Consider the following 26,122-nt stretch of genomic DNA (forward strand, 5'->3'; position numbering starts at 1 on the left):
CAGATTGCCTTGCATACAGCCAACCTGGGTTTGATCTCTGGATCCTATATGGTTTCCCAATTACAGCCAGTAGTGATTACTAACTGCATGAAACAGGAGTAACTCCTGAGCATCACCAGGTGTGTCCCACTGCCCCCAAAAGAAAAATGAAAAATACGAAAGACAAACCTTATTCAATAAAAACAAATTTTAATTACTACTTACCTATTGTTTCCTAAATTTTCAAGGCAACCTTCAATAAATCTCATTCTAATCTGTCTATCAGTAAACCAACATACTAAGGAACAGAGAAGTTTCTCTGCTTCATTTATTAATCCTTCAGAAAGGTTAACCTACAAAACAAATACAGGTAACCGTAAGTATTAGTTTATCCTTATTACATTTTCCATAATTTTGAAGGTTTTTAGATCTTATTAAACAACTTACTGCATCATCATCTTGGACTATATCCCACAGCAAAGTGTTTCCTTTTTTGCAAACATTATCCAAATTAATGTCTGTCACAGCATTACTATTAAACTGGTGTTTATGAACTGCAGGTCCTAAAGAGGCAAAATTAACAGACTATAAAGAGACGCTTCTGCCTGAAACTGTTAAGTCAGTAACAATATTCAATTAACAAATCCCAAGTATAATAACAGTTCCTTACATAACAAAATAAAAATAAAACAAGACCAGCACAATAGTTGCTTTTATAGTTGGTAAAAAATAGTATTGTTTAGAATCTGATTGGTGGGGGCTAGAGCAATAGCACAGCAGGTAGGGCATTTGCCTTGCATGCAGCAGACCCAGGTTTGATTGCCAACATCCCATGTGGTCCCCTGAGCACTGCCAGGAGTAATTCCTGAGTGCAGAGCCAGGAGTAACCCCTGTGCATCGCTAGGTGTGACCCAAAAAGTTAAAAAAAAAAAAATGAATCTGATTGGTAAGACTAATGTAATAAGAAAAGCTCTTTTTACAGTCTCTTCACTATTTCTACTAAATAATCAATGTGTTCACGTTTTATGCATATAATGAATTTACCTACTGAATTGTACATATGATGGTTTTATTAAATAGATGGTGTAACACATGCTGAAAGTAGACTAGAGACTGAACACGATGGACACTCCATACCCCTATTGCAAACCACAACACCCAAAAGGAGAGAGAGAACAAAATGGAATGCCCTGCCACAGAAGCAGGGTGGGGTGGGGGTGGGTGGGAGGGATACTGGGATCATTGGTGGTGGAGAATGGACACTGGTGGAGGGATGGGCTCACAAACACTGTATAAGGGAAACACAAGCATAAAAATGTGTAAATCTGTAACTGTACCTTCACAGTGACTAACTAAAAAAATAAAAATAAAAAAAATAGATGGTATAACAGTTACAACAATTTAAGAATTCTTTCAGAGTACCATGCTAAGTGAAATGAGTCAGAAAGAGAGGGACAGACATAGAAGGACTGCACTCATTTGTGGACTATAGAATAACATCACATAAGGCTAACACCCAAGGACAGTAGATAAAAGGGCCAGGAGGATTGCCCCATAGCTGGAAGCCTGCTTCATGAGCAGATGGGAGAAGGCAGATGGAACAGAAAAGGGATCACTAAGAAAATGATGCCTGGAGGAATCAGTCGGGAGGGGAGATGTGTGCCGAAAGTAGATAATGGTCAAACATGATGACCTCTAAGTCTATGTGACACAAGTCATAATGCCTAAAAGCAGAGAGAGAGTATGGGGAATATTATCTGCCATCGAGACAGGGGGAGGGGCAGGAAAGGGGAGGGTATACCAGGGATATTGGTGGTGGGGAATTGTACACTGGTAGTTTGACTGGATTCTGTAACTGGAACCCGAACATGAAAGCTTGTAACTATCTCACGGTGATTCAATAAAATTTAAAAAAAAAAGAAACTTTCACCACTTTAAAACATTCCCTCATACCTAATTATAACATCGTTTATTTCAATTTCCAAGTCTTATATGTTTTCATGCTCACTTTTTCTACAAATTTCTTTTAAATGAAACCAAGTAGCATAATAATATATACACTATATACACATGGCTTTGATCACTTTGTAAAATTGTTGGGTATTATATACCCAAAGTGCATTATTCCCTATAATTATAAATTAATACTCTTATCTAGAAATATTGTTTATATATTCATAGTAGATGCTAGAAGAGTTGAGAGTTTTCCTTTCATTTTTTGGGGGACTGGGGGGTTGGGGTCACACCCAGCAGTGCTCGGGTTATTCCTGGCTCTGCAGTCAGGAATTTTTCCTGGCAGTACTCAGTGGACCTTATGACTATATGGAAGACAAGGGATCAAACTCGGGTTGGCTGCATGCAAAGTAAACACCCTACCAATAGTACTATTCTCTGGCCCCAAGAATTTCCTTTTTGGCTAATATGAAAAATGCTGTAATAAATACATTTAGCAGTTCTATTTATGGTCCTGTTTTCCTTCCTCCTGGGTACTTAAGAATAGAATTTTTGGTTCATAATGTAATGTACATTAAATATTAGTACCACTAAACTGTTTTCCAAAGTGGCTATCCGGTTTTACATTCTCTCTAGAGGGAAATTAAGAGTGTCTAGTAGGGCTGACAAACCGTACAGGAGGTAGGGCACCTGGCTTGCATGAGGCTAACCTGAGTTCAATCCCTGGCATGTCATATGAATCTCCCAGCACTGTCAAGAGTGAGTGAGCACAGAACCAGGAATAAGCCCTGAGTACTGCTTATTGTGGGCCCAAAAGAAAACAAAAGAAGAATTTAACTACTCTTATCTCTGTAGCTTTCCCAATATATTGGTATGGTCATTACTTTTAATCTCAGCCATTCTCATAAGTGAGTAGTTTCCAAATAACTAATTCATATCTTATCATGTGCTAATTACTCACACATGTACATTCTCTGGTGGAATAAAATGTTCAGCATTTTAAAACTAAGATGTATTACTGAGTTGTAAAAGTACTTTCATATTCTGAATCAAGACCTTTATTAGATACCTCTCTCCCTCTCCATAATTTAGCTTTTTGAATTTGTGTATTTGTACTGACATTTAATGACCAAAATTAACTGTACTTATAAATAATGTAAATACACAATCAAAAGACAATTGTATCATCCCCAAAGTTCCCTTGTGATCCTCTGAAATTAAATCCCAACACAATCTATTAAGTATTTCATCCATTATAAACTACTTTTGATTATTCCAGAAGTATATATACAAAGTACTCCTCTAGCTTCAAATGCCAAGCTTCACTTTCTAAGAAAGATGTTTCTTCATAATTATCTATAGTGATGCATTCATCAGTCATGCATTCCTTTGCTGATTTAGTATTCTGTTATGTGGATTTATCTACTAATACCAGTTGAGAATCCTTAAAAATGAAGCAATGATGCGTTTATGCATGAGTTTTTTTATACGTATCTATTTTCAATTTTTTTGGGCAAGTGAGTAGGATCATGGATCTAAGTTCATAATGGTAGTATAAGAAACGGATAAAATAGTTCTACAATATCAGGGCTGTAGTATTTTGCACTCCCAGTAGCAATATTCTAGCTATTCTACAACTTCAGCATTATTAAATGCTATCAGTCCTGTTTTATCCATTCAATTAGATGTGTAGTAGTGTTGTGATTTAACATGAAATATATACTTACAACCATTTCTGCATCTTTATTTTTATTAAGTGCTTAAGCAAAATTTTTGTGGGAAAGGAGCTGGGCCATACCTGGGAGCACTCAGCGACCATGCCTGGCAGGTTTGGGGGGAGAATGCCAGGATCAAACCCACGTCAAACACAACCAAGTACTTTACCCGCTGTACAATCTTTCAGGTCCCTCAAATAAATCTTCTACCAGAGAATTATCTGTGTTCAAAGTGTGTTACAGTATTACACACATTAATAATAGAAAGTAGATTTGAAGTGCATTAATAAAGTTAATAACTTCACCCAGGGCGAGAGATACAGTTCAGGGCATAAGTCAATTTACTTACAAATGTCCAACTCTGGTTCAATCCCAAGCATTATTTATAGTCCCATGTGTGCCACCAGGAGTGTTCCTTGAGCACAAGAGCTATAAGTAAGACCTGAACACCAATGGGTGTGACCAAAAACAAATATAAGAAAATAAAACTTAATTTAAAAGAAGGAGGAAAAGTTGAGAAAATGCGATAAAGGTATTAGGGACAAAAAGCACTGGTAAGATAGTCAAAATATAATCCCTGAACACTGTGGCCCAAACCATCAACCCCTCCCTGGTAAGAGTTTTGCTCAATTTCTAACTATATAATAACATCCATATATTTTCATATATTTCTTAAATTTACTTTATAAAATATTTCCTGTAATATGCTAAAGTCTTTCTAATTAAAATGTGCATTACTAAATAAAAGATGAGATCAAGCGATAAAAACAGTAAATGTGGTATCAAATTTAATCTGATGAACTTAATCTATTCATTTCTCAAACATGAAAAAAGATAAAAATTCGATTACTAGGGCCAGAGATTGTATTTTATAAACTGTATCTCACAAAAATATAATTTAGTTTATGTAAAAAATACATAAACTAAACAGAAATTTATATTTTATAAAATAAATGTATCACTGTATCACTGTTATCCTATTGCTCATTGATTTCCTTGAGCGGGCACCAGTAATATCTCCATTGTGAGACTTGTTGTTACTGTTTTTGGCATATCAAATATGCCACAGGTAGCTTGCCAGGCTCTGCCATGCGAGTGAGATACTCTCAGTAGCTTGCCAGGCTCTCCGAGAGGGACGGAGGAATCGAACCCGAGTCAGCCGTGCGAAAGGCAAACACACTACCCGCTGTGCTGAACACATTTTCTCGGGACCAGATCAATAGTTTGTGGGTAGGGTGTTTGTCTTGCACACATCTGACCAAGTTTGATCCCTGGCACCACAATGGTCCTGAGGCCTGCCAAGAGTGACTACTGAGCTCAGACAGAGCCAGGAGTAAACTCTAAGAACCACAGGGTGTGTCCCCAAAACCAAAAATATATTTTTCTAAAGTATAAAATCTACCCATATATATTTTGTATACTTCTTAAATTTATTTCAGAAAATATTTTCTATGACATGCTAAAATCACTCTACTTAAAATACTATGTCATATTATAATAATATATAGTATTTTTTTTTTATTTTTTTGCTTTTTGGGTCACACCCAGCAATGCTCAGGGGTTACGCCTGGCTTTGCACTCAGGAATTACCCCTGGCGGTGCTTGGGGGACCATATGGGATGCCGGGGATCGAACCCGGGTCGGCCTCGTGCAAGGCAAACGCCCTACCCGCTGTGCTATCGCTCCAGCCCCCAATAATATATAGTATTACAATTCCCTTCCTAGCTAAATATTTCTTAATGAAACTGCAGTCTTTATATTCTTCTTTATTCCCTAGGAACAAAAGTAACACAAAGTTATTCGTCATAAATACTACAGTATAACATGAACTTGAGTCCATTTTACAATATAATATAAATTACTCCTGTTTTGAAGAAAGTAATATACTTTAGTTACAAAGGAGCCTTACCTTGACTAAGATGTTCATGATAAATAGATGCTAAATTGGGAAGATGTTGCTGGAGATGAGATGTTAGTTCTGCATGTGAATTAATCTGAACTAGCTCCTCTTCACACCCAGACTCTTCACCATCAAAATCAGCCATATTTTTTTCTGATTTTGCACTGACCTGGGAGCTACTACAACTGACATCATCTGCACTTAGCATATCATCAACCATATGCCTGTAACAAAGAAAAACAGCACATCATTATCAGAAAAAAATTTTCTTTGGAGAAGGAGAGTTTTTTGGGTCATATCCAGTGATGCTCAGAGGTTACTCCTGGCTCTGCACTCAGGGATTACTCCTGGCTGTGCTATGGGGACCTTATGAGATGCCAGGAATTGACCCAGGTCAGCCACATGCAAGGCAAACACCCTCCCCACTAGGTTGCCACTCCAGCCCAATATGAATTTAACTTTATGAGTTATTTTTAAAACTCTCAAAACATTCCCTCATACTAAAAAAGTCAATTTCAAACTATGAATACTGACAGCTTTAAAAATTCCCAAATGGGGGTTGGAGCGACAGTATCGTTAAGAAGGTCCTTGCCTTGCTTGAGATCAACCTAGGTTTTATTCCCAGCATCCCATATGGTCCCCTGAGCCCACCAAGAATGATCCCAGAGCACTGGAGGCTGGGGCAAAAACCAAAATAATAAATGAAGAAATAAAGTCTCAAATGTCAGAACATTTTATTAAATTTACAATATACATACCATATGGCTATCAACACACCTCACAAAAACTAGAGAAGTGATTCTAGGTGAATTATCAGCAAATGTACTAAAACCATAAAGTTTGAGTACATTTTATTCATACAAATGCACAATTAACAGGAAAAAATATTTTAAAACTACAATCTAAATATGGCTAAATTAATTTTATTACTGTTAATTCAGTAAAATATCTATTAAGTACTCATGTCTAAAATATGCTGTACTAGATGCATTAAATTAGTAAACCTAGGAGCCAGAGTGATAGGACAGCGGTTACAGCGTTTGCCTCGCAATGTGGTTGATCCGGGTTCAGTCCCTGGCACTCCATATGGCCCCAGAGCCCAGGCGGGAGTGATGTGTGATGAGGTTGAGATCTGAGGTCGGGTAAACCATACATATGGAATTTGGTCTTGACTAATTGTAAAGGTGGGAGCTATGAATAACTTTGTAAATTACAGTACCTCAATAAAAATAAAAAAGTAAACCTAGCTTTTAAACCGTGGGTTGTTCTCCCCTAAGGACTATATATACCGAATATGTAACTTAAAAAACATTTTATAACAAATTTGTGAATATCAGTACATGTTTATTCTTATACCTAATTTATTTCCACATACATTTTACACACACACACACACACACACACACACACACACACACACACACACACAACTCTGTAGTTGCAAAAAATTTCTCAGACAAGGGGATAGAGAGAATTCAAAGGACCGGAGCACTTAAGTTGGAGACCCAGGTCTAATCCTTGGCACCACATGGTCCCCTGAAAAGTGCCAAGAATGATCACCCAAACACTGAGCCAGAAGCAGTTCCTGAGCACCATCAGGCTTACCCCCAAAATACAAAGGAGAAAAAAAAATTCTCAAGCAAAAAAAGAAGAAAAAAAGATTACTTTTTTGACATTTTTTTGTTTTGTTTTGCTCCACTTGGCTTTTGACCACACCTGACTGTGCTCAGTGCTGACTCCTAGTTCTACAACTCAGGATCACTTTTGACATGCTCAGGGAATCCTTCTTGGGTGCTGGGTATAAAATCTATGTCAGTCGCAAGCAAGACAAGTACCTTATCTACTGTACTATACACTGTACTCCAGCCCCACTGACGTTCTAATTAGTAGCTTCTATAGCCCTTATCCCTATAAGCTAGCAGTATCCTATAAATTGTAATAATCTACAATGCAGATTCACACATATGAGAATTCACACAATGAAGCAATCAAGATAAAAAAGTCAGTATTACCAAATTCTAAAAATCAGCTTAAATTTATGTTAGCGATATGAATAGAAAGATAAATAAACCAGTATATGATACGTAATTATCCCAAATAATCTTACTGAATTCTACCTGGCATATTAATTCTAAAAGAGCTAATCAAACTAAACCATATATTCCTATTTCACCGTCAACTAAATATTAGTACTTGTAATGAAATTAATAACAGCTTTCAATTAGTGAGTTCTTATGTTTTATCACATCTTAGCCCATGAAATAAAAAAAAAATTATATGACAAATAATACTGTTCTCATTTTATGAAGGAGCATACACCAAGGAAAAGAAAAATTAAGTGCCAGGGCTGGAGAGATAGCACAGCAGGTAGGGTGCTTGCCTGTACAGGCTGATCTCAGTTCAATCCCCAGAAACCCACATGGTCCTATGAGCACTGCCAGGAGTGATCCCTAACTGCATGCAGAGCCAGGAGGAACCAACCACCAAGTGTGACCAAAAAATTTTAAAAGATTTTATTTTAATGGGGGAAAAAAATTAAAATTAAAATTAAGTACCTCATGAAACATCCTAACTAGTGACAAAACCACTGTGAGCATAAACACTTCTCTGATAATTCAAGTTTCATCCATATTAGTATTCGAAATTAGGGTATCACAATAAAAGTAAACATTTTCTTTTTGTGATCACACCTTTTTTGGAGGGAGAGAGGGGTTCATATTCAGCGGTACTAAGGAGATCATAGACTAATAGTACTGGGGATTCAAATGGTGCTGAAGATGAGATATTAACTCTGCATGTGAATTAATCTGAACTAGCTCCTCTTCACAAGTGCCTTAGCTTCTGTACTATTTCTTCAGTTCTTATGATATTTTAATGATTATTCCCACAAACTATTTGGTATATACTGTTAGGCTAATTACAGGGACTTGAAAACCTAGATTTGTGCTGTCCAAAACGATGCCTATTAGCTACTATGTGGTCCTAATGATGAGATATGCTGTATATAAAATAACACAAAATTACTGCACACATGGTCCCTCACCCCCTCCAAAATAAGAGAAAGAAAAGGGCCATGTAGACAGTTCAAAAGGCAGAAGCACATGACTGGAATGCAAAAGGCCTGAGTTTGGTATCTGGCACTACTTTTTAGGTGTGTCCCTAGTAGTCCCCAGCAGTGATAGTCAGAGTTACACTGCATCACCAGGGTCTAAGCATTTAACTGTTCAGTCCACATAGCCTAGTATATCTAGTTATACCCTTTGGGCCCCAATCACTGATTGGAAGATCACCCCCTCCAAAATAAATATTTTAATGTGGAAATACTTTTGGCTTAACTGCCTATAAAAGAATGTCAGGGCTGGAGGGGTAGTACAGAATTAAGGCACTTGCTGTGCATACAGCTGCTGTGGCCAAAATACTGGTTCAAATCTCTATCACTATATATGGTGCCACTAAGCCCAGCAAGAGGTGTCATCACTGAGTACAGAGCCATGAACTGCCCCAAAGTACCATCAGGTGTAGCCCAAATATGTGAAAACAAAAGCAAACAAATGAACAAAAAAACCTAAGCCATTTCTCATCTTGTTTCAAAGGTATCCACGAGAAAATTAAAAGCTTACCTACTGTGGTATGAATTTATAGTTTATATTCCTAAGAAACACAACTGATGAGAAAAAGAAGCTATAATTATTTCCCTACAGGAAGATCTACAATCTCCTTTTTCAATTAGACTTACCCATCATGGTGATGATGGTGGTGGTGGTGGTGGTGGTGGTGGTGGTGCTGTGGACCAATAAACTGTCGACAATTAAATAATTCATTCCCAATAGTTTCCCCAAGAAAGTCCCCAGTACGTGTAATACAAGATTCCTGAGATGCTTGTGCTATATGAGCAGCATTCATTTCTCCTGAAATATCATGTTCTTGATCTTCAGAGTGTGAACAGGCATCTAGCATTCGTATTCGATTATCTACTGATGGCAATGATTCAGTGTTAAAAACCAGGTCCTTTCCTGTTCCATTGGTTGTAGCACTTCTTTCTGATGGACCTTGAGAATCACCTAAGCAAATGGCTCCTTGACTTTCCAATTTTCTGTTCCGGAGATCTGTACCACAACTGCTTTTAGGAGGATTATGACCATGATCATCATCTTCATCTTCTTCTTTGAGGGCTTCAATATCTGCAATATCTTCTGACTGTACCTCACTGCCAGGGCTCCCAGCTGACTGGCTGGCATGGCTAGAATTCACCTCATTACTAGATCCATCACTGTGGCCACTACTGCTACCAGGACCACTGCTTCCATCTTCACCACTGTTAGCAGTTTCATCAGAACTTCCCTGCATAGATTCCTGCATTTAAAAACAGATTTTTTTTAAAATAAAAATACTTAAGCTATATCAAGAATAAATTAAATAACATTAAAATTCCGTAATTTTTCATAAAAGCTGCCAGTCTCAACTTATACAATACTGAAAATAACTCAAGAAGACCTCAAGACCATTACATTAAAAGAAGCCTAAATATGGAACACATCAACATTTCCAGTTCAAATAAGGAGCATCAAAAGATAAATAAGTTCAAAGATAAATAAGGAGCATCAAAAATCAAAGAATTGCTTTAATGTAAAGGTTGGGTGAAACTTCTCATACCTCTGTGTCTGAAAGTCGCTGTTGCACATGCTTGGTTCTATTAATAAGCTGATCGTCCATTTCAATGTCACTGCCTCCACTTTGATGGGTGTCACTGTTATCACTGCTCTGAGGACTAGCTACAGGTGACCCTAATATAAACAGATTTTTGTTTATTTCTAATTTATATTAACATATACTAAAAGAATGACATAATCATGATTCCTTGAGTTACTGAAGCTTTAAGCAGCCAAAACCAATCCAGAAATGTTAAGATTTGTCATTTCCAAATACAATACAATTTTTCAATTAAAAGTTAAGACTAACATTTTAAACCAAAACAGGATAATTAGCTAAGCATTTACATCTTCCCAAAATGAACTTTATGACTGATAATATGTTATTAAAAATCCAAATAACTCTAGAAGATCAGCAAACCCACAAGTCATCTTGCCTTGCATTTCTAAAACACTCAACTTACAAGGTGATGGGGCTGCTCTTCTGAGCTCTTCTTCCTCTGAAGGAAAAGGAAAAAACAGGAGGAAAACATTCTAAGTGACTGAGCCTTCTTTGGGACAGTATTACCTAAAGTTCTTATCACATACTAACAAGATACAGATAAGTAAACCTGAAATACATGAGAGCCCATCACCTACAGTAGTTACATGTGTCTGAATAGAAAAGTCTAAGGTAAGAGTAGTATGTAACTTCAGCAGACAAAAATTAAAGTTGAGGAGCACAGCAGATAGGGCGTTTGCCTTGCACATAGCTGATTCGGGTTCAATTCTCAGCATCCTGTATGGTCCCCCAAGCACCGTCAGGAGTTAATTACTGAGTGCAGGGCCAGGAGTAACCCCTGTGCACTGCCGGGTGTGACCCAAGAAGAAAAATCAAAACAAACCAAAAAAAACTAAAGTTGATACAGCTTTAGGTATCCCAGAAAAGCTACACATATAAAATCACACATAAGGAAGTTGAACAAAAAATCTTTGAAGCATAAAACACTATTAAAATCATTAAATTCTGTTTCCAAAATTTCTTCTTAAAGAACTATGTTGTGTTCTAATATCTACACAATTTGTATAAACAGGATCTTATCAAAGAAAACACACTAAGAAAATATTCCAAACCTATTAAAACTTTATTTATAATTTTATGAATAAACAAAAACATTAGTTAATCCCAGTCTATTAACCTTTTCACAAACACGCTAATTCCCATTTCTCAAATATATATATATATATATATATATATATATATATATTTTTTTTTTTTTGCTTTTTGGGTCACACCTGGCGATGCACAGGGTTTACTCCTGGTTCTGCACTCAGGAATAACCCCTGGCGGTGCTCAGGGGACCATATGGGATGCTGGGAATCGAACCCGGGTCGGCCGCGTGCAAGGCAAACGCCCTACCCACTGTGCTATCGCTCCAGCCCTTTCAAATATATTTTAAAATTAAATGGAAAAAACAGATATACATCAAATCTGAGTTATGAACTTTGAACAACTTCAAAATACATTTGTATTTTACTAACCTTTCTTATTTCCGATAGGAAGATTAGTATTTAATAATGATGCAAAAGAACTCTGTTTTGATAGTTGAGCCTTAGCTGCTAGTGCATTATTCCATAATGCTTTGATTAACATTGAAGCCAAGTACAGTGTCTTAAAAAAAAAAATTAGAGATTGAAATTAGAAGTTTTACATAACATCAAAACCAACTGCCTACTGAAGTGAGAACAGTAATAAGCTACACAGTAACAGAATCATAATTTGTTTCACTTAGAATTTATAGAACTCCCACTATCATGAAATAATGAATGAATATACCTGTTCAGTATGAACACTTGGCTCAAGAGCTGAGACCAAATTAAGGAGATGTCGAAGTGGCACAGGATCCAAATTCTTTATGAGTGAAGGAAATAAGTCATGTATATACCGACTACAATGTTTCAACTAAAAAACAAAGATAAAGATTATACAAGGGTTAAGGGGCTTTTCTTGCAATATGATACTCCCAAGCATCTCCAGGAATAACCCCCCTCAGCACCAGAGCCAAGAAATAAAGTCTGAAGCAGCAGAGGGTCTGGTCTAAGCACCCACTGCACCCTAACCGCTAAATTCAAAAAGTAGTCAGAGGTACCAGAGAGCTAGCTTAATGGACCAGAATTTATGTTATACATGTAGGAAGTTTGATCCCTGGCACCAATGTTTGCCCAAGTACCCACCTAAGAACAGTTGCAAGCACTGTTAGATGTGGCCCAAAAACAAAACCAAAAAAAGTGCAAATACTAATACTTACTATGCTGGTAAAATGTCAATTATTAAATGTAATAGTGCACAAAATTGTGAAAAATATTCACTTAAGCAAAATTTAATCTTTTACCAAGCAAACTCCAAATTTTGATTCGTAAGCAGTCAAAGAGCACAAAGGCTAAGGTGCCTGCCTAGTATTCGGCTACTGCTGCAACCACGGTTTGAATTCTAGAACCTCAATGATCTTCTGAGTACTGCCAGATGTGAACCCTGAACATAAAATGGGTGTGTACCTTCCTTCCCCTCTACCCCACAAATAAAAAAGAAAAAGAATGAAGTCCTTGAGACTTTGGCTTTGGTTTAGTCTTTGAGCCACACACCTGGCAGTGCATTCAGGATTTACTGCTGGCTCTGTACTTAGTAATCACTCAAGGTTGTGTACTCAGGGATCATGCTGATGATGCTCAAGAGACCAACAAGGGAGCTGGAGTGATAGCACAGCAGGTAGGGCATTTGCCTTGCATGCGGTGGACCTTGGTTCGATACCCAGCATCCCAAATGGCCCCCAGGCACCACCAGGAGTTATTCCTGAGTGCAGAGCCAGAAGTTAACCCCTGTGCATCGCTGGGTGTAACCCAAAAAGAAAAAAAATAAATAAAAAATAAAAATATGAAAAGAGACCAACACATAAAATGCCAATGAAGGGGCCAGAGCAACAAGTACAGTGGGTAGGGCATTTGACTTGCATGCAGCCACCCTGGTTTGATCTCTGGCATCCCATATGGTCCCCCAGCACTGTACGGAGTGATTCCTGAGTGCAGAGCCAGGAGTAATCCCTGAACATTGCCGGGTATGACCCCCAAAAAAAACAAATAAATAAAATGCCAAGGAAAAAACCAGGATCAGCACCACGGAAGACAACTGTTTAAGCCCTGTACTATATCTCTGGTTCCCCACAACAGTTTCTGAAGTAAAGTTACTAAGAAGGTTCCAACTAAATTTAGGTACATATCAATACAAAAATCAACCATAAATTTTTAAATAGGCAATGAAATATTTCAATTGAAGAAAAAAGTTAAGTCTATAATATTTCACGGATTAAATCTTATGAATTATTTATGTAACATGTTTATTTTACTATACAGTAGAAGCTCCTTTATAATAACAGCTGACATAATAATTCAAAGATACAGACTAACTCCTTATTCTAAAAGCAATTGTGTAAATGAGGAAAGGTACATGAAACAAAGACAATTATAGACTATAACACCATGTAAAAGACATGTCCTTTATAGCCATAAAGCTACCAACCACTAAATCAGAACATGGCGACAAACATAGCCAGGCCTATCATTTCCGATGAGTTTTTTGAAAGTAAAAAGCTGAGTAATGTATATATTTTCAGTGTTTTTAAAAAACAAAAACAAAAAAACATGAGGGCTGAACAGTCAGTTATACAGCAGTTAGGGCACTTGCCTTCCAAGAATCTGACTCAGGTTCCTTCCCCATCAGCACCACATAGTCGCAAGCCCTGCCAAGAGTGATCCCTGAGCACCACTGGGTAAGTAACCTCTCAAAAAGAAAATTTACATGAGATTGCACCCTTTTCTTGTATAAAAGATTTACATATTTTTCAGGAATAAAGACTAAAATATAGGCAAAATAGAAAAATAACATTGGAGTAACTCCTGTTAAGTGAAATTTACTCTGGGTATTCCAATTTATCTCCTTAAAAACAATAATGATTTGGGGATGGAGCAATAGCACAGCAGAAAGAGTGTTTGCCTTGCAGACCCGGGTTTGATTCTCAGCATCCCCTATGGGCCCCCGAGCACTGCCAGGAGTAACCCCTGTGCATAGCCAGGTGTGATACAAAAGGCAAAAGAGAGATTCAATTCCTGAAACCACATCCTCCAGAAACAACCAAAATACTCCTAAAATTTAAAAATCAAAAAATCATCTAACTAAATTAGGTAAAACACAAAGAAAATTTTACCCTCTTTTAGAGATGCACAACTTATATAAACATAAAAAAACATATAAAGCAAATTTTTTAAAAGTACAGAGGAAGATACTAAGACTGCAAAGCATGAATTTCCAGTCATGTTGCAGTGTAAAGCAGATTTAGACCTGTCTTCTTCACAAGTAATTAAAAGTAAGGGTGGGAGAGAGGAAAGGACATCAGGGAAAATAAAGTATAAAGTGCCATGAATCCATTTCTGTACAACTATCCTGACAATAACTGACTCAAGAGTACTTTTTTTTTTCTTTCTGGGTCACACCTGGAGATGCACAGGGATTACTCCTGGCTCTGTACTCAGGAATTACTCCTGGCAGTGCTCAGGGGACCATATGGGATGCTGGGAATTGAACCCGGGTCGGCAGCGTGCAAGGCAAACATCCTATCCACTGTGCTATCGCTCCAGCCCCCAAGAGAACATTTTAAGTTCCAAAATTTTCCAAACATATTTCACTTATTGCTCGATTTCCAAAAGGAAAAAAAAATTTGACAAAATTAGACAAAAATCATTGACCCCAAATAAATACTTCCTTAAAGTGAACAAACAGAAAGCATTCTTTGGTTGCCCTTACACTATTGGGAAGGTACTGTCCACTTTGGGAAACAGTGATTTAAACACTTAAAAGGATAAATTGGTTGATAAACTTGTAAATATCAATTTCTGCCCTCAGGGTGAGAGCAACCATTCACTCCCCACCTAACAAAAGGCATGCCACAACAGAGACAGTAATATATAATTCTGGTGCCTCTTGCTAAAATCAGGGCAGGTGAAATTCTTTTTAATTTTTTTTTTTTTTTTTTTGCTTCTTTGGGTCACACCTGGCGATGCACAGGGGTTATTCCTGGCTCTGTACTCAGAAATTACCCCTGCCTGTGCTCAGGGGACCATATGGGATGCTGGGAATTGAACCCGGGTCGGCCGCATGCAAGGCAAATGCCCTACCCGCTGTGCTATCGCTCCAGCCCCAGGTGAAATTATTTTGACCTCCAAATAATGGATCAAATAACGGATTTTTGATTTTTGGTCACAGAGTAATACATTTGATTGGCACAAGAAGCTGCTATTGTTTCAACCAAAGTCAGCAAGAGTGAAGGATTTAAAGAGCTAAATAAACTGTTTTATATATAATTAACAACAGTAAAAGAAAACAAAAAAAAAAGTGGGGTGGGGGAAATAGGGAAGTACAGTCCATTCAAATGGATATAAAACGAAACTGTCTATAGAAGTGCCATAAAAACTGGCAAAAACCTTAACCATTAGGTATTCAAACAGATTTTTTAAAACTCAACATAGGACAATAGTGCCTAAATAAAATAATAAGTTTTTTGACAGTGGGCGGGGGGGAGGGGGGGGTTGAGTCACACTGAATGATACTCAAGGGTTAATCCTGGCAGTGCACAGGGGACCATATGGGTCACATGCAAGGCAAATGCCCTCCCAGTGTTATATTGCTCCAGCACACAAAATCACTTTTATTAAAAAAAGAGCCCAAAGATATTTGGGAAACTAAAATAAATGCAATGGAAATACACTACACTGGAGGAGCTACAATTGAAGTGAAAAATATACTACAAATATACTACAAAATATATTAAAAAGGCACTTCTAAGCAAAAAGAATGAGCAAGTTTGAAAACAAATGGAGGGGCTGGAGGGATAGCACAGCGGGTAGGGCGTTTGCCTTGCACGCAGCCGACCCGGGTTCAAATCCCAGCATCCCATATGGTCCCCTGAGCACCGCCAGGGGTAATTCCTGAGTGCAGAGCCAGGAGTAACCCCTGTGCATCGCCAGGTGTGACCCAAAAAAGCAAAAAAGCAAAAAAAAAAAAAAAAAAAAAAAAATGGAATTACTGAGTTGGAGATCAGAATAAAAATAAACAGAAATGAATAAGGTTTAGGGAACCGGTGGAAATGTCATCAAATATATCAATATACTATGGGAAAGAAAGGAATACAAATTATATGTGAAAAAATTATGGCTTAAAACGTTCAAACTTAAGACATAAATCTACAAGTCAAATTCGAAGTCTACATAAAATTTTAAGTCACACCACAACATTATAATGACTATCAAAAGAAAAAGGCAAAAAAGATAATCTCAAAAGCAATCCTGAAAGCAACAAATAAGCCAGACCACCAAACCCACCATATTTGGGATTATAATAAAGTAAGCTCACTAATCATCCCTAGTGATGCACAGATGAGGCCCAGATTTCTTGCACCCAAAGCAAGGACTCCCACCTACTGAGCTATCTCTCCAGCCCACAAGGAGTATCTTAAGTAAGATTATAACCAATTTATTGCCAGATACCTTACAAGCCACTGGAAGTGAGCTGAATATATTTAGCAAGTAAAACAAAAAGTTTCAACAGAAAATACTATCACTGGTAAACATCTCTTAAAAATGAGGCAAACACTGCTTACAGTCTCTACACACTCGAGCTGAGCCTCACCCACAACCGAATCCTCAGAATATCCAGGTATGCGGGACTCATGACTGGAAACTCCAGGTTCAAATGAACTGAAATGGGTGACATCTTTTTATGTACCCCTGTTTCAGGCAACTTGGCAGTCATGCCCGTAAATCACCTCTGACTGGCACCACATAATCTCATCAATGGCCAAGATCTAGAGACTCATAATTTCCTCGGAAAAGAGCCTAAAACAACTCACCACAGACATGCCACTGGACCCTGCGCCAGGGTGTTTCAATCAGGGCATCCCAGAGCGGGCCGGAGTGAAGCCCCTCCCAGCCCTGGCAGCCAACAACCTCCAAAACTCAACCATGGCCATGCTCACCACACGCTGCTCTCCAAATGCTCAGGCCAAGACTTACCCATGAGCAAACCTATTGGACTGCACGGCTGCATTCGCGACCGCACAACATCTCATACCTCACATCACTCATATTCCAAGAATAGTGCACCACATTGGCAACCAGTCTTCGAAGAAAATATATTTTTATGGATATGGATATGAAGATATGTTGGGCTCTTCCTCCGTCCCTCTCGGACAGCCTGGCAAGCTACTGAGAGTATCCCGCCCACATGGCAGAGCCTGGCAAGCTACCCGTGGCTACCCGTGGCCAGACTTCATAAATTGCATTCCCACTAGCTCAACTACAAAATGGGGAAAATAGCATTTACCTCAACTAAAGTATTTACAACAGATTATAAGGAAGTACTCAAATGTGAGTGCTCAAATGTAATATTACCTGTGCTGCAGCCCAAATGCAGTCAATATGCTGAGTACTCAGTCGCCCTTCTGCTGCTAAAAAATTCAAAATCACCTGGCACTGTTTGATAATCTGGAAAAGAAAAACTGTCAATTTTTAAAAATATCTCTCTCTATTAAAAATATAACAGATATGTTAGAAAATCATCCACAAACCTCAATATGTAAATTTGGTCCAAATATATGTTCTACCACGTTGTTGCTTATAAGCCAGTCTGCAAGTTCTTTTGCAATAGACCTAAGGTCAAGAAATAAAATGGTTAATGTATTTTAAAATACACTGTAATTACTCTTTTTCAGGTCTAATGAACAAATTCAGTTAAAAAAATCTAGAGATTTTACATATAATTTATAAAGCTTTGATTGTACACTATTCAGAGACCAGAGTTCATTGCAACTACAAGAAAAAAATTTTAATATTTTTTCAACTTACAAACAAAAAGCCAGAAAACCTAGGCTAACACCACTAGATACAACTTGAGAATATCAAGTGTTATATCTAATAAGCAATGCACTTTCTTACTCATGGAGTTTTTCTTCCAATTTTCTTAAATTTTCATAGTAGAAAATGACGCACTCAGGGTAGGTGTACCAATCCCTGGCATCATCTGGTATACCAAGCACCATCAAAAGTGACTCCTAAAACAGAGCCAAAAGAAGTTCCCAAGCACAAAATCAAAAGTAGTTCCTGAGCACTGCTGGGTGTGGCTTTGAAGCCAGCATTAAAATAGAAATCAAGGGCTGGAGCAATAGTACAGTGGGTAGGATGTTTGCCTTGCTTGCGGACGACTGGGGTTCTAGTCCCAGCATCCCATATGGTCCCCAGAACACTGCCAGGAGTAACCCCTGAAAATCGCCGAGTGTGACTCAAAAAGGAAAAAAAAAAAATCAAACATGCATCAACCCAAAAGTAAGGATAATGTTTAGGTCCTTTTTGTAAACAATTCCTTTCCTTTCCCAATCCCATACCCCACACCCCCTAGACAACCAGTATCTGCTTTCTGTTGATAGTTTATTTTTAATTTGTAAGAATTTTATATAAAATCAGGGTTCTATTACATAGTGAAAGGTATAATAACCCATTAGAACCTTCCAGAATCTAGCAATTCTTAATAAAGTTGCTATAAATATCTATGTGTAAGTTTTTGTGAGTACATTTTTAATTACCAAAGGAATTAAACTAGAGTATAATAGAGCGTAAGTATACGTATGTTGAGTTCCGTAAGAACCTACCAGACTGTTTTCCGATTATACCATTTCACATGCTCACTAGCATGAGTTTCTGTTGCTCCTTATTAACATTTGATGCTATCACTTGGCATCGAATAGATAAGAAGTCATAGTTTTAGTATCTATTTCTCTGATGTCAGAAGATGTGGAACATATTTTCAGATTTCTTTTTTTTTTGCTTTTTTTGGGTCACACCCAGCAATGCTCAGGGGTTACTCCTGGCTTTGCACTCAGGAATTACATTACTCCTGGCGTGCTTGGGGGACCATATGGGATTCCGGGGATCGAACCCGGGTAGGCCGCGTGCAAGGCAAACGCCCTACCCGCTGTGCTATCGCTCCGGCCCCAGTGGAACATATTTTCATAAACTTACTTGCCATCTGCTTATCATTATGATGAGGTGACTATTACATTTTTGTCACTTTTTTAAATTAAGGCTGGCCTTTTATTTTACTCATAAGAATTTTTGTATTTTAACAGCTTACCAGATGTGTATTTTGGAAATATTTTCTGCCAGTGCATTTCCCTTTCATTTTCTATATTGTTCTCCTCTCCACGGGATATAAATTTTAATAAAGTTCAATTTATAAGTTATTTCTACAATCGGCCATAAGTATGTTGTTATATCCAAAAGGTTTTTAATATACTTTAGATAACCCAGGTTTTTCCTTAAAAAAATATTCTGACTTTATACTTAGGTTTATGTCTGTTACCATTTTCAATTAATTATTGAGAAGGATGCAAGTTCATTTCTTGCTCTTCAATTAAAGATCAGTTAGCTATATTTTTATGGATCTATTTCTAGGACTTTTATTATTCTTTTCGCCTATATGAAGTGCCAGATACTGAACCCTGATATGCCCAATGTATATCTCTCAGGCCCCAGAAATTCTGACTTACAAATTAAAGGTAGACAAAGTTTATTAGTGTTGTTTTTACATCAGTTTGTGCTATGTGTCACATTTAAAGCATAAAGCATATTTTTTAGATGTCATGTGACTGCACACTTTAATAGACTGCAGTATCACAAACATACTTTTAGTAATGAAAATGACTCCACATGTGAGAAACATAAACACTGGTTTCACCCATAAAATATATTGAGTGAAATTTTCTTCACTGTGTTTTTTCATAGATTTTTTTACAAAATTATCAGTATCATATTCTTTATTACTAAACTGTATTATCTGAATATAAGTAGTATACTTTTGGATATTGTGACAACAGTATGTTGGTATATTCTTTCTAAAAGCATTATTTCAGTATAATTCTTATAGCTTATTGAAAACGACAAAATGAAACCATAAAGCAAAAAAGTTTCTGATGTACGTCAAATACAGAAAGTCAGACTCTGGAGGAGGACAGAAAAAGGATCTGTGGATAATGGTGGATGGATCTGAAATGGGTATAGGAAGGGAAAGGTGCAGGAGCTTTGTCTGTGAAACAAATACAGCAACATTTAATACTTAGTAAAAATTATTTTCTTCCTTTAAGATAATTTATCTGGGGCTGGAACTATATAGTACAGTGGGTAGGGCGTTTGCCTTGCACACGGCCAACCCGGGTTCAATTCCCAGCATCCTATATGGTCCCCTGAGCACCACCAGGGGTGATTCCTGAGTGCAAAGCCAGGAGTAACCCCTGTGCATCGCCGGGTGTGATCCAAAAAGCAAAAAAATAAGATAAAATAAACTCTTTAAAAATAATAATAATAAATAATTTATCTTGCTTGCTCTGTTCTCTCTTGAATACTTATGTTGCTTGTTCTGTTCCTCTGCTTGCTTATTCCCACTCTTGAAAACCTGAGTATTCCTCCCTCTTCTTCTCTTACATCTTTGTAATCAAGTTTCATTCAATAATAACTACACTGCTTCAGACACTCACCATTTTGACCTCAGAAAAACATCCCAGCTACACAAATAATCTTGTAAAGAACATGAATTCCTGAATCTACTCAGGTAGACAGGTCCCAGGCTAAAAATTCGGATGGAAGAGGGTAGAGTACCTTTTCTGCTTAAAGGCTCAGGAGCCTATAGCATGCCCAACAACCCCTGACATAGAAACAGCCCAGTTCCACAAATGAATCTCATCAAGCTGCCTAGCCATCAAGTCGTTCTGGTTTCAGGATTCCTGAACTACGCGGCCACAAAGTACCTCCAAATTTTCTAGTACCAGTAAGATCATAGCAAACCTAACGAAAAGGTTGCCTGGAAGACCACCAAGCTTAATGAGTGAAAATAATAGCAGAAGGTTCAACTAGCACCAACCAGCCTAGAAAATTTTCAATGATTTCAGTAGTGCCACTGTGAAATATAAAAATTATCATGACTTTCATTAATGCAAGCTTTGATAATTCCATTTGCTTTTGTGTTGTAACAAACAATATTAAATAAATTTGATTGTGCCTGCTAAGGGAGCAGGCTTGGGTGGTGGGAAGGAAAACTGGGGTACTGGTGGAGGGAAGTTCACACTGATAATGGGATTGGGGTTGGAACATTTAATGCTTAAACAATTATTATTATGAACAACTTGGTAAATCATAGTGCTACAATATAAAAATGTTTTTAAACTACCTTGCATCACATACACACACACCAAAAAAAAAACAAAGTTAAAATTATAATTAGCATATAAACAAGCTAACAGTAAAACAGTATAACTTGGGAGCAAATTACTGTTCATACTTACGTTTCTGTATCTGATACCAATGATTCATTATTGCACACATCATTGAAGGTGTGAAGCTGATTCTATGATTAGAAAAAAAGATTTTATCAAATTAATCTTATTAGATGTTAGCAAGTTTCAAGAACATGGTTTGCTATACACAGAACATTAACTGACAAAAACAAAATTACAAAACATGAGTATCAGATATACCCAGTCCCAATAAGCCTGACATTTCCTTTCCCATAGTATAATAATGAATGAAATAAATTCATTCCACAACCAGTACGTGTGCTTTTTATAGTAAGCATTTTATATTGGGGGGTAGGTAGGGGGAGAGCAGTGTGCTGGGCTTACTCCTGACTCTATATTCTGATATAATCTTGTGGGGTTCAGGGGATATAGGGTGCTGGGGAATCATACCCAGATCAGCCACTTGCAGGACAAGCAGCCAGCTTACCCATTACACTATCTTTTCAGCACCTATACTAAACAGTTAAGAAAACAAAACAGGGGGAAAAAAAAAAACCTAAGACAAAGCAACAATCAACATGTCAATATAGATCAAACTGAGTCAAGAAAGACTTTCTAGATAAAAACATTTAAGATATATCTCAATGATTATGAGCTAGGTCAAGTGGCCAAGCAGGTGCCAGGTGCAGTTTAATCTCCTGTACCACATGGCCACAGAGCACTGCCTGATGTGGCTCTGGTGTGTCCCAAATACTGCTGACCCAAGATAGCTGAGCTTTATCACAAGTGTCCCCTATAAAAAAATTTTGAGGAAAAAGTCACAAGTCTTCACAATCATTTTATAGTTTAACACACAGGTTAAATTCAGCTACTTTAGAGTGACAAGACAAAATAGGTAAGAGGAAATGTAAAAGAGGAAAGCTTAGGAAGATACTGGAAAAACAGGAAAAGCATACGAATTCTAATAGAAGGATGCAGGTGACTACTTAGCTATCGCAAATTGTTGTTACGGAAAAATAGACTCAAAGATACTTAGTCTAAAGTAAAAAGAGGACTGGAACCATAGTACAGTTAGTAGGGTGTTTGCCTTGCATGCAGCCAATCCAGAATCAATCCCTGGCATCCCAGATAGTCCCCCGAGCAATGCCAGGAGTAATTCCTCTGTGCGGAAGTAATCAGGAGTAACCCCTGAGCATAGCCAGGTGTGACGAAAAAAGTCCCCCATACACACACAAAAAAATAGTGCCATAGAGGCAGGCTTGGGACAATGGTGGAAGGAAGTGGACACTGAGTGAAGAGATTGGTGTTGAAATAGTGTGCTCCTGAAAATTATAAAAAAACTTTGCAATTCATGATGATTCGATTACAAATTTTAAATAAAACAAAAAGATAATTGGTCTTCCTCTACTTTTGCACCCCCCCTAAAAAAAAAAAAACAGTAATTCATATTTTTACCTACTGAAGTTATTTGCTACTATGCAAGCTAAACATTTCTGTTGCTATAATTTGGCCCAATAAAACATCTGTGATTTCTGCCTGGAAATGAGTTAAATAACTCAATAAATCCTTCCAATTTTTTTTTCTTTAAAAAAATATTACTTTATAGATGAGGGGGAAAAATAGAGAGAGGAACACCAAATCAAGATCTTAGTCATAAACTCTTCTAGGCCTCAAGCTCCTAAGTTAAAATAGTAAGGGGCAGGAGAGATAGAGTGGGTACTGTGCTCCTTTTGCACGCAGCTGACTTAGGTTCATTTCCCAGCAATCCAAACGGTTCCCCAATTACCGCCAGGTATATCTCCTGAATGCAGAGCCAAGAATAACCTCTGAGCATCACCCCCTGGCCCCTGCCTCCTTACCCCCCACCCCACCAAAAATAACTGTTAAAATAGGAAAAATAGGAAAAAAATAGAAATTATCTGTAAGGATCATACAAAGTAGTGCATGTAAAATATTTAGTACAATACCAAGCATAACTTAAGTGCTCCATAAATAGAAGGAATGATGGACGATAATCTGGAGGGCAAATAAAAACAACAGAAATTACCACAAATAAAGCTTACTGTTATCTGACTTAGTCCAGCCAACCTCATAGTCAATGTAGGTGACATGAAGTACTTAAATGCAAGGTCTAGGCTTTCTTTGTCAAAGCATAATGTTGTATCCAACGGTTCTTTCACTGTGCTCCACATTAAGTCAGCCATGTTGCGAGCTGCACTCTGTCTTAACTCCTGATCAGAAAGCTTGCATAAATACCTGAAATAAAATATATACAAATATTTGCAAAATATTTTTAAATACCACTCAGTAACTAGTATTTATTTCATATCTCCAAAATATTCACAGTATAATAGAATCTGACATCCTTGGATTAAAATTCTCAAAATTATTTTCTAGTAATTCTTAAAGAACTGTCGGTTATGATTTGTTCTCTGCTGAGAATCCACCTTGAAACAGATTTGCAAAGAGCAAATAACTTTACATTGAATTTTACATCTTCAGTCAAGATTTACTATTCTCTACTACTTGCCAGGTACAGCTTCAATTTTAGTAAACTTGAGCTGACTTCAAAAATTGTGCATTTTTTGGGCCAGGGAGATAGTATAGAGGATAGGGTATGTGCCTTGCACACAGCCAACCTGGATTCAATCCCGGGCATCCCATATAGTCCCCTAAGCACCGACAGGAGCAATTCCTAAGTACAAATCCAGGAGTAACCCCTGAGCATCACCGGGTATGACCCAGAAAGAGAAAAAAAAAGTTCATTTTGTTTTTTTTGGTTTTGTGCCCAAGAAAATAAACTACTGTTTTACCTTTCAGGTTTTGTCTATCCTATTTCACTGCCTCCATCCAATCTTAGCAGTTCCAAAGACTTCTAAAAGATTAACCAATTCTAGGCCCGGATCAAAATAAGAGCGATAGGGCACTTGCCTTTCATAAAGCCAACCAAGCTTTGATCCCTAGCATCCGAAATGGTCCCCTGAGCCCTCCAGGAGTGATGCGTAAGCTCAAAGCCATGAGTAAGCCCTGCAAACTCTCCCACCTCCAGAAGAAATTAACCTGCTGAAGGAGAGACATGGCGGGCACAAGTATCTGTCATGTAACAAAATATGAAATTCTATGAAACAACTATGAGAAGCCTTATGCCCAGTCAGCCTGCTAACTAGAGGACATATGAGCCAAACTATTCAAGAACATAGATTATCTAGCCAAACCAACTTGGAGCTAGACAGGAGCAAAAGAATGTTATGTTAATGTTTTGTTTTGTTTTTATCCACATGACTCTTTAAATTATTATAGTTAAGGAACTGTGTTTACATGGTGCTCACATTTATGAGTTTGATCCACCTCATCCACAAAATGCTCAAGACACTGTACTCATGCATGACACTTTCAGTCCACCCCTTAATTTGGTGTTCTCAGTTTGTACTCAAGGGTTTGCTGTCAATTAGTATTTTTGTAAACTGATATGGTCTGTACCCTTTTTTGTTTCTCTATATACCACGAATGAGATCATCTGGTGTTTGTTGTTCTCCCTCTTGCTTAAGCATGATACAGCTGTTCCATCCAAGTTGCAACAAACTGTGTGATTTCTTCTTCTCTTACAGCTACATAGTATTCCACTGTGTAAATATTCAACAACTTCTTTACCCATTCCTTCATCACTGCACATTTGGGTTGTTTCCACATCCTAACTATTATATTAAGTGCTACAATGGACAGTGTTGTGCATTATCTTTTTGAATTAATGTTACTGTGTTTTAGAAAAATTGTTGGGTCATAAGGAAGCTCTATTAATTTTCTGAGAAATCTACGTACTGTTTTCCATAGAAGCTGAATTAAGACAACATTCTAAGCAACAGTGAATACAAGATACTTTTCTATCACATCTCCACCAACACTAGTATTTTTTATGCCACTCTCACTGATGTAAAATGGTATCTCCTCAAAAAAAAAAAAAAAAAAAAAAACAGAAAAAAACAAATTGAGCTTCCATATGCCCAGGCAATGCCACTTCTGGGAATATACCCCAGGGGGCCAAAAACACACTGCAGAAAAGCCATCTACAATTTTATGATCATTGCAGCACTATTCATAATCGTCAGAATCTGGAAACAACAGAATGCCTTGAACAGAGAACAAATGACTGGAGGGCACCAGTACCGTTTCCATTTGTGAGACTTGTTGTTGTTACTATTTTTGGCATATGGAACAGCCACGGGTAGCTTGCCAGGCTCTGCCATGCGGGCAGGATACTCTCGGTAGCTTGCCAGGCTCTCCGACAGGGATGGAGGAATCAAACCCGATTTGGCTGAGTGCAAAACAAATGCCCTACCCGCTGTGCTATCGCTCCAGTCCAAAGATAATAGGAAAGGAATGAACGTTATATTTTGCATAATGGTTATTTATGAAAATATCCTTTCAGTACCTGTATTGCAAACGATGATGCCCAAAAGAAAAGAGTAAAAGAGAGTGTTTGCACAGAGGGGTGGGGGATGGGACTGGGTAAATTAGTGGTGGGCAATGTACACTGGTAAAGGGAAGGATGTTGTGACATTG

The 26,122-nt window shown here is 37.7% G+C and overlaps 1 protein-coding gene across 4 annotated transcripts in view; it reads right to left on the reverse strand.

Moving 5' to 3' along the window:
* USP34 (ubiquitin specific peptidase 34) overlaps positions 1-26,122 on the reverse strand; it is a 248,212-nt gene that overhangs the window by 164,024 nt on the left and 58,066 nt on the right. For all 4 annotated transcript variants that reach the window (XM_055121529.1, XM_055121528.1, XM_055121531.1 and 1 more), the window contains 12 exons: positions 23,626-23,818; positions 21,611-21,672; positions 17,849-17,930; positions 17,673-17,765; positions 12,013-12,138; positions 11,718-11,847; positions 10,661-10,696; positions 10,201-10,331; positions 9,284-9,900; positions 5,557-5,771; positions 427-542; positions 205-332 (listed from right to left, as the gene is read on the reverse strand). In XM_055121529.1, coding sequence (XP_054977504.1) covers positions 205-332; positions 427-542; positions 5,557-5,771; positions 9,284-9,900; positions 10,201-10,331; positions 10,661-10,696; positions 11,718-11,847; positions 12,013-12,138; positions 17,673-17,765; positions 17,849-17,930; positions 21,611-21,672; positions 23,626-23,818 — 1,929 coding nt within the window. The remainder of the gene's footprint in view (positions 1-204; positions 333-426; positions 543-5,556; positions 5,772-9,283; positions 9,901-10,200; positions 10,332-10,660; positions 10,697-11,717; positions 11,848-12,012; positions 12,139-17,672; positions 17,766-17,848; positions 17,931-21,610; positions 21,673-23,625; positions 23,819-26,122) is intronic.

Source organism: Sorex araneus, chromosome X (genome assembly GCF_027595985.1).
Source record: "Sorex araneus isolate mSorAra2 chromosome X, mSorAra2.pri, whole genome shotgun sequence".
Lineage (NCBI taxonomy): Eukaryota > Metazoa > Chordata > Mammalia > Eulipotyphla > Soricidae > Sorex > Sorex araneus.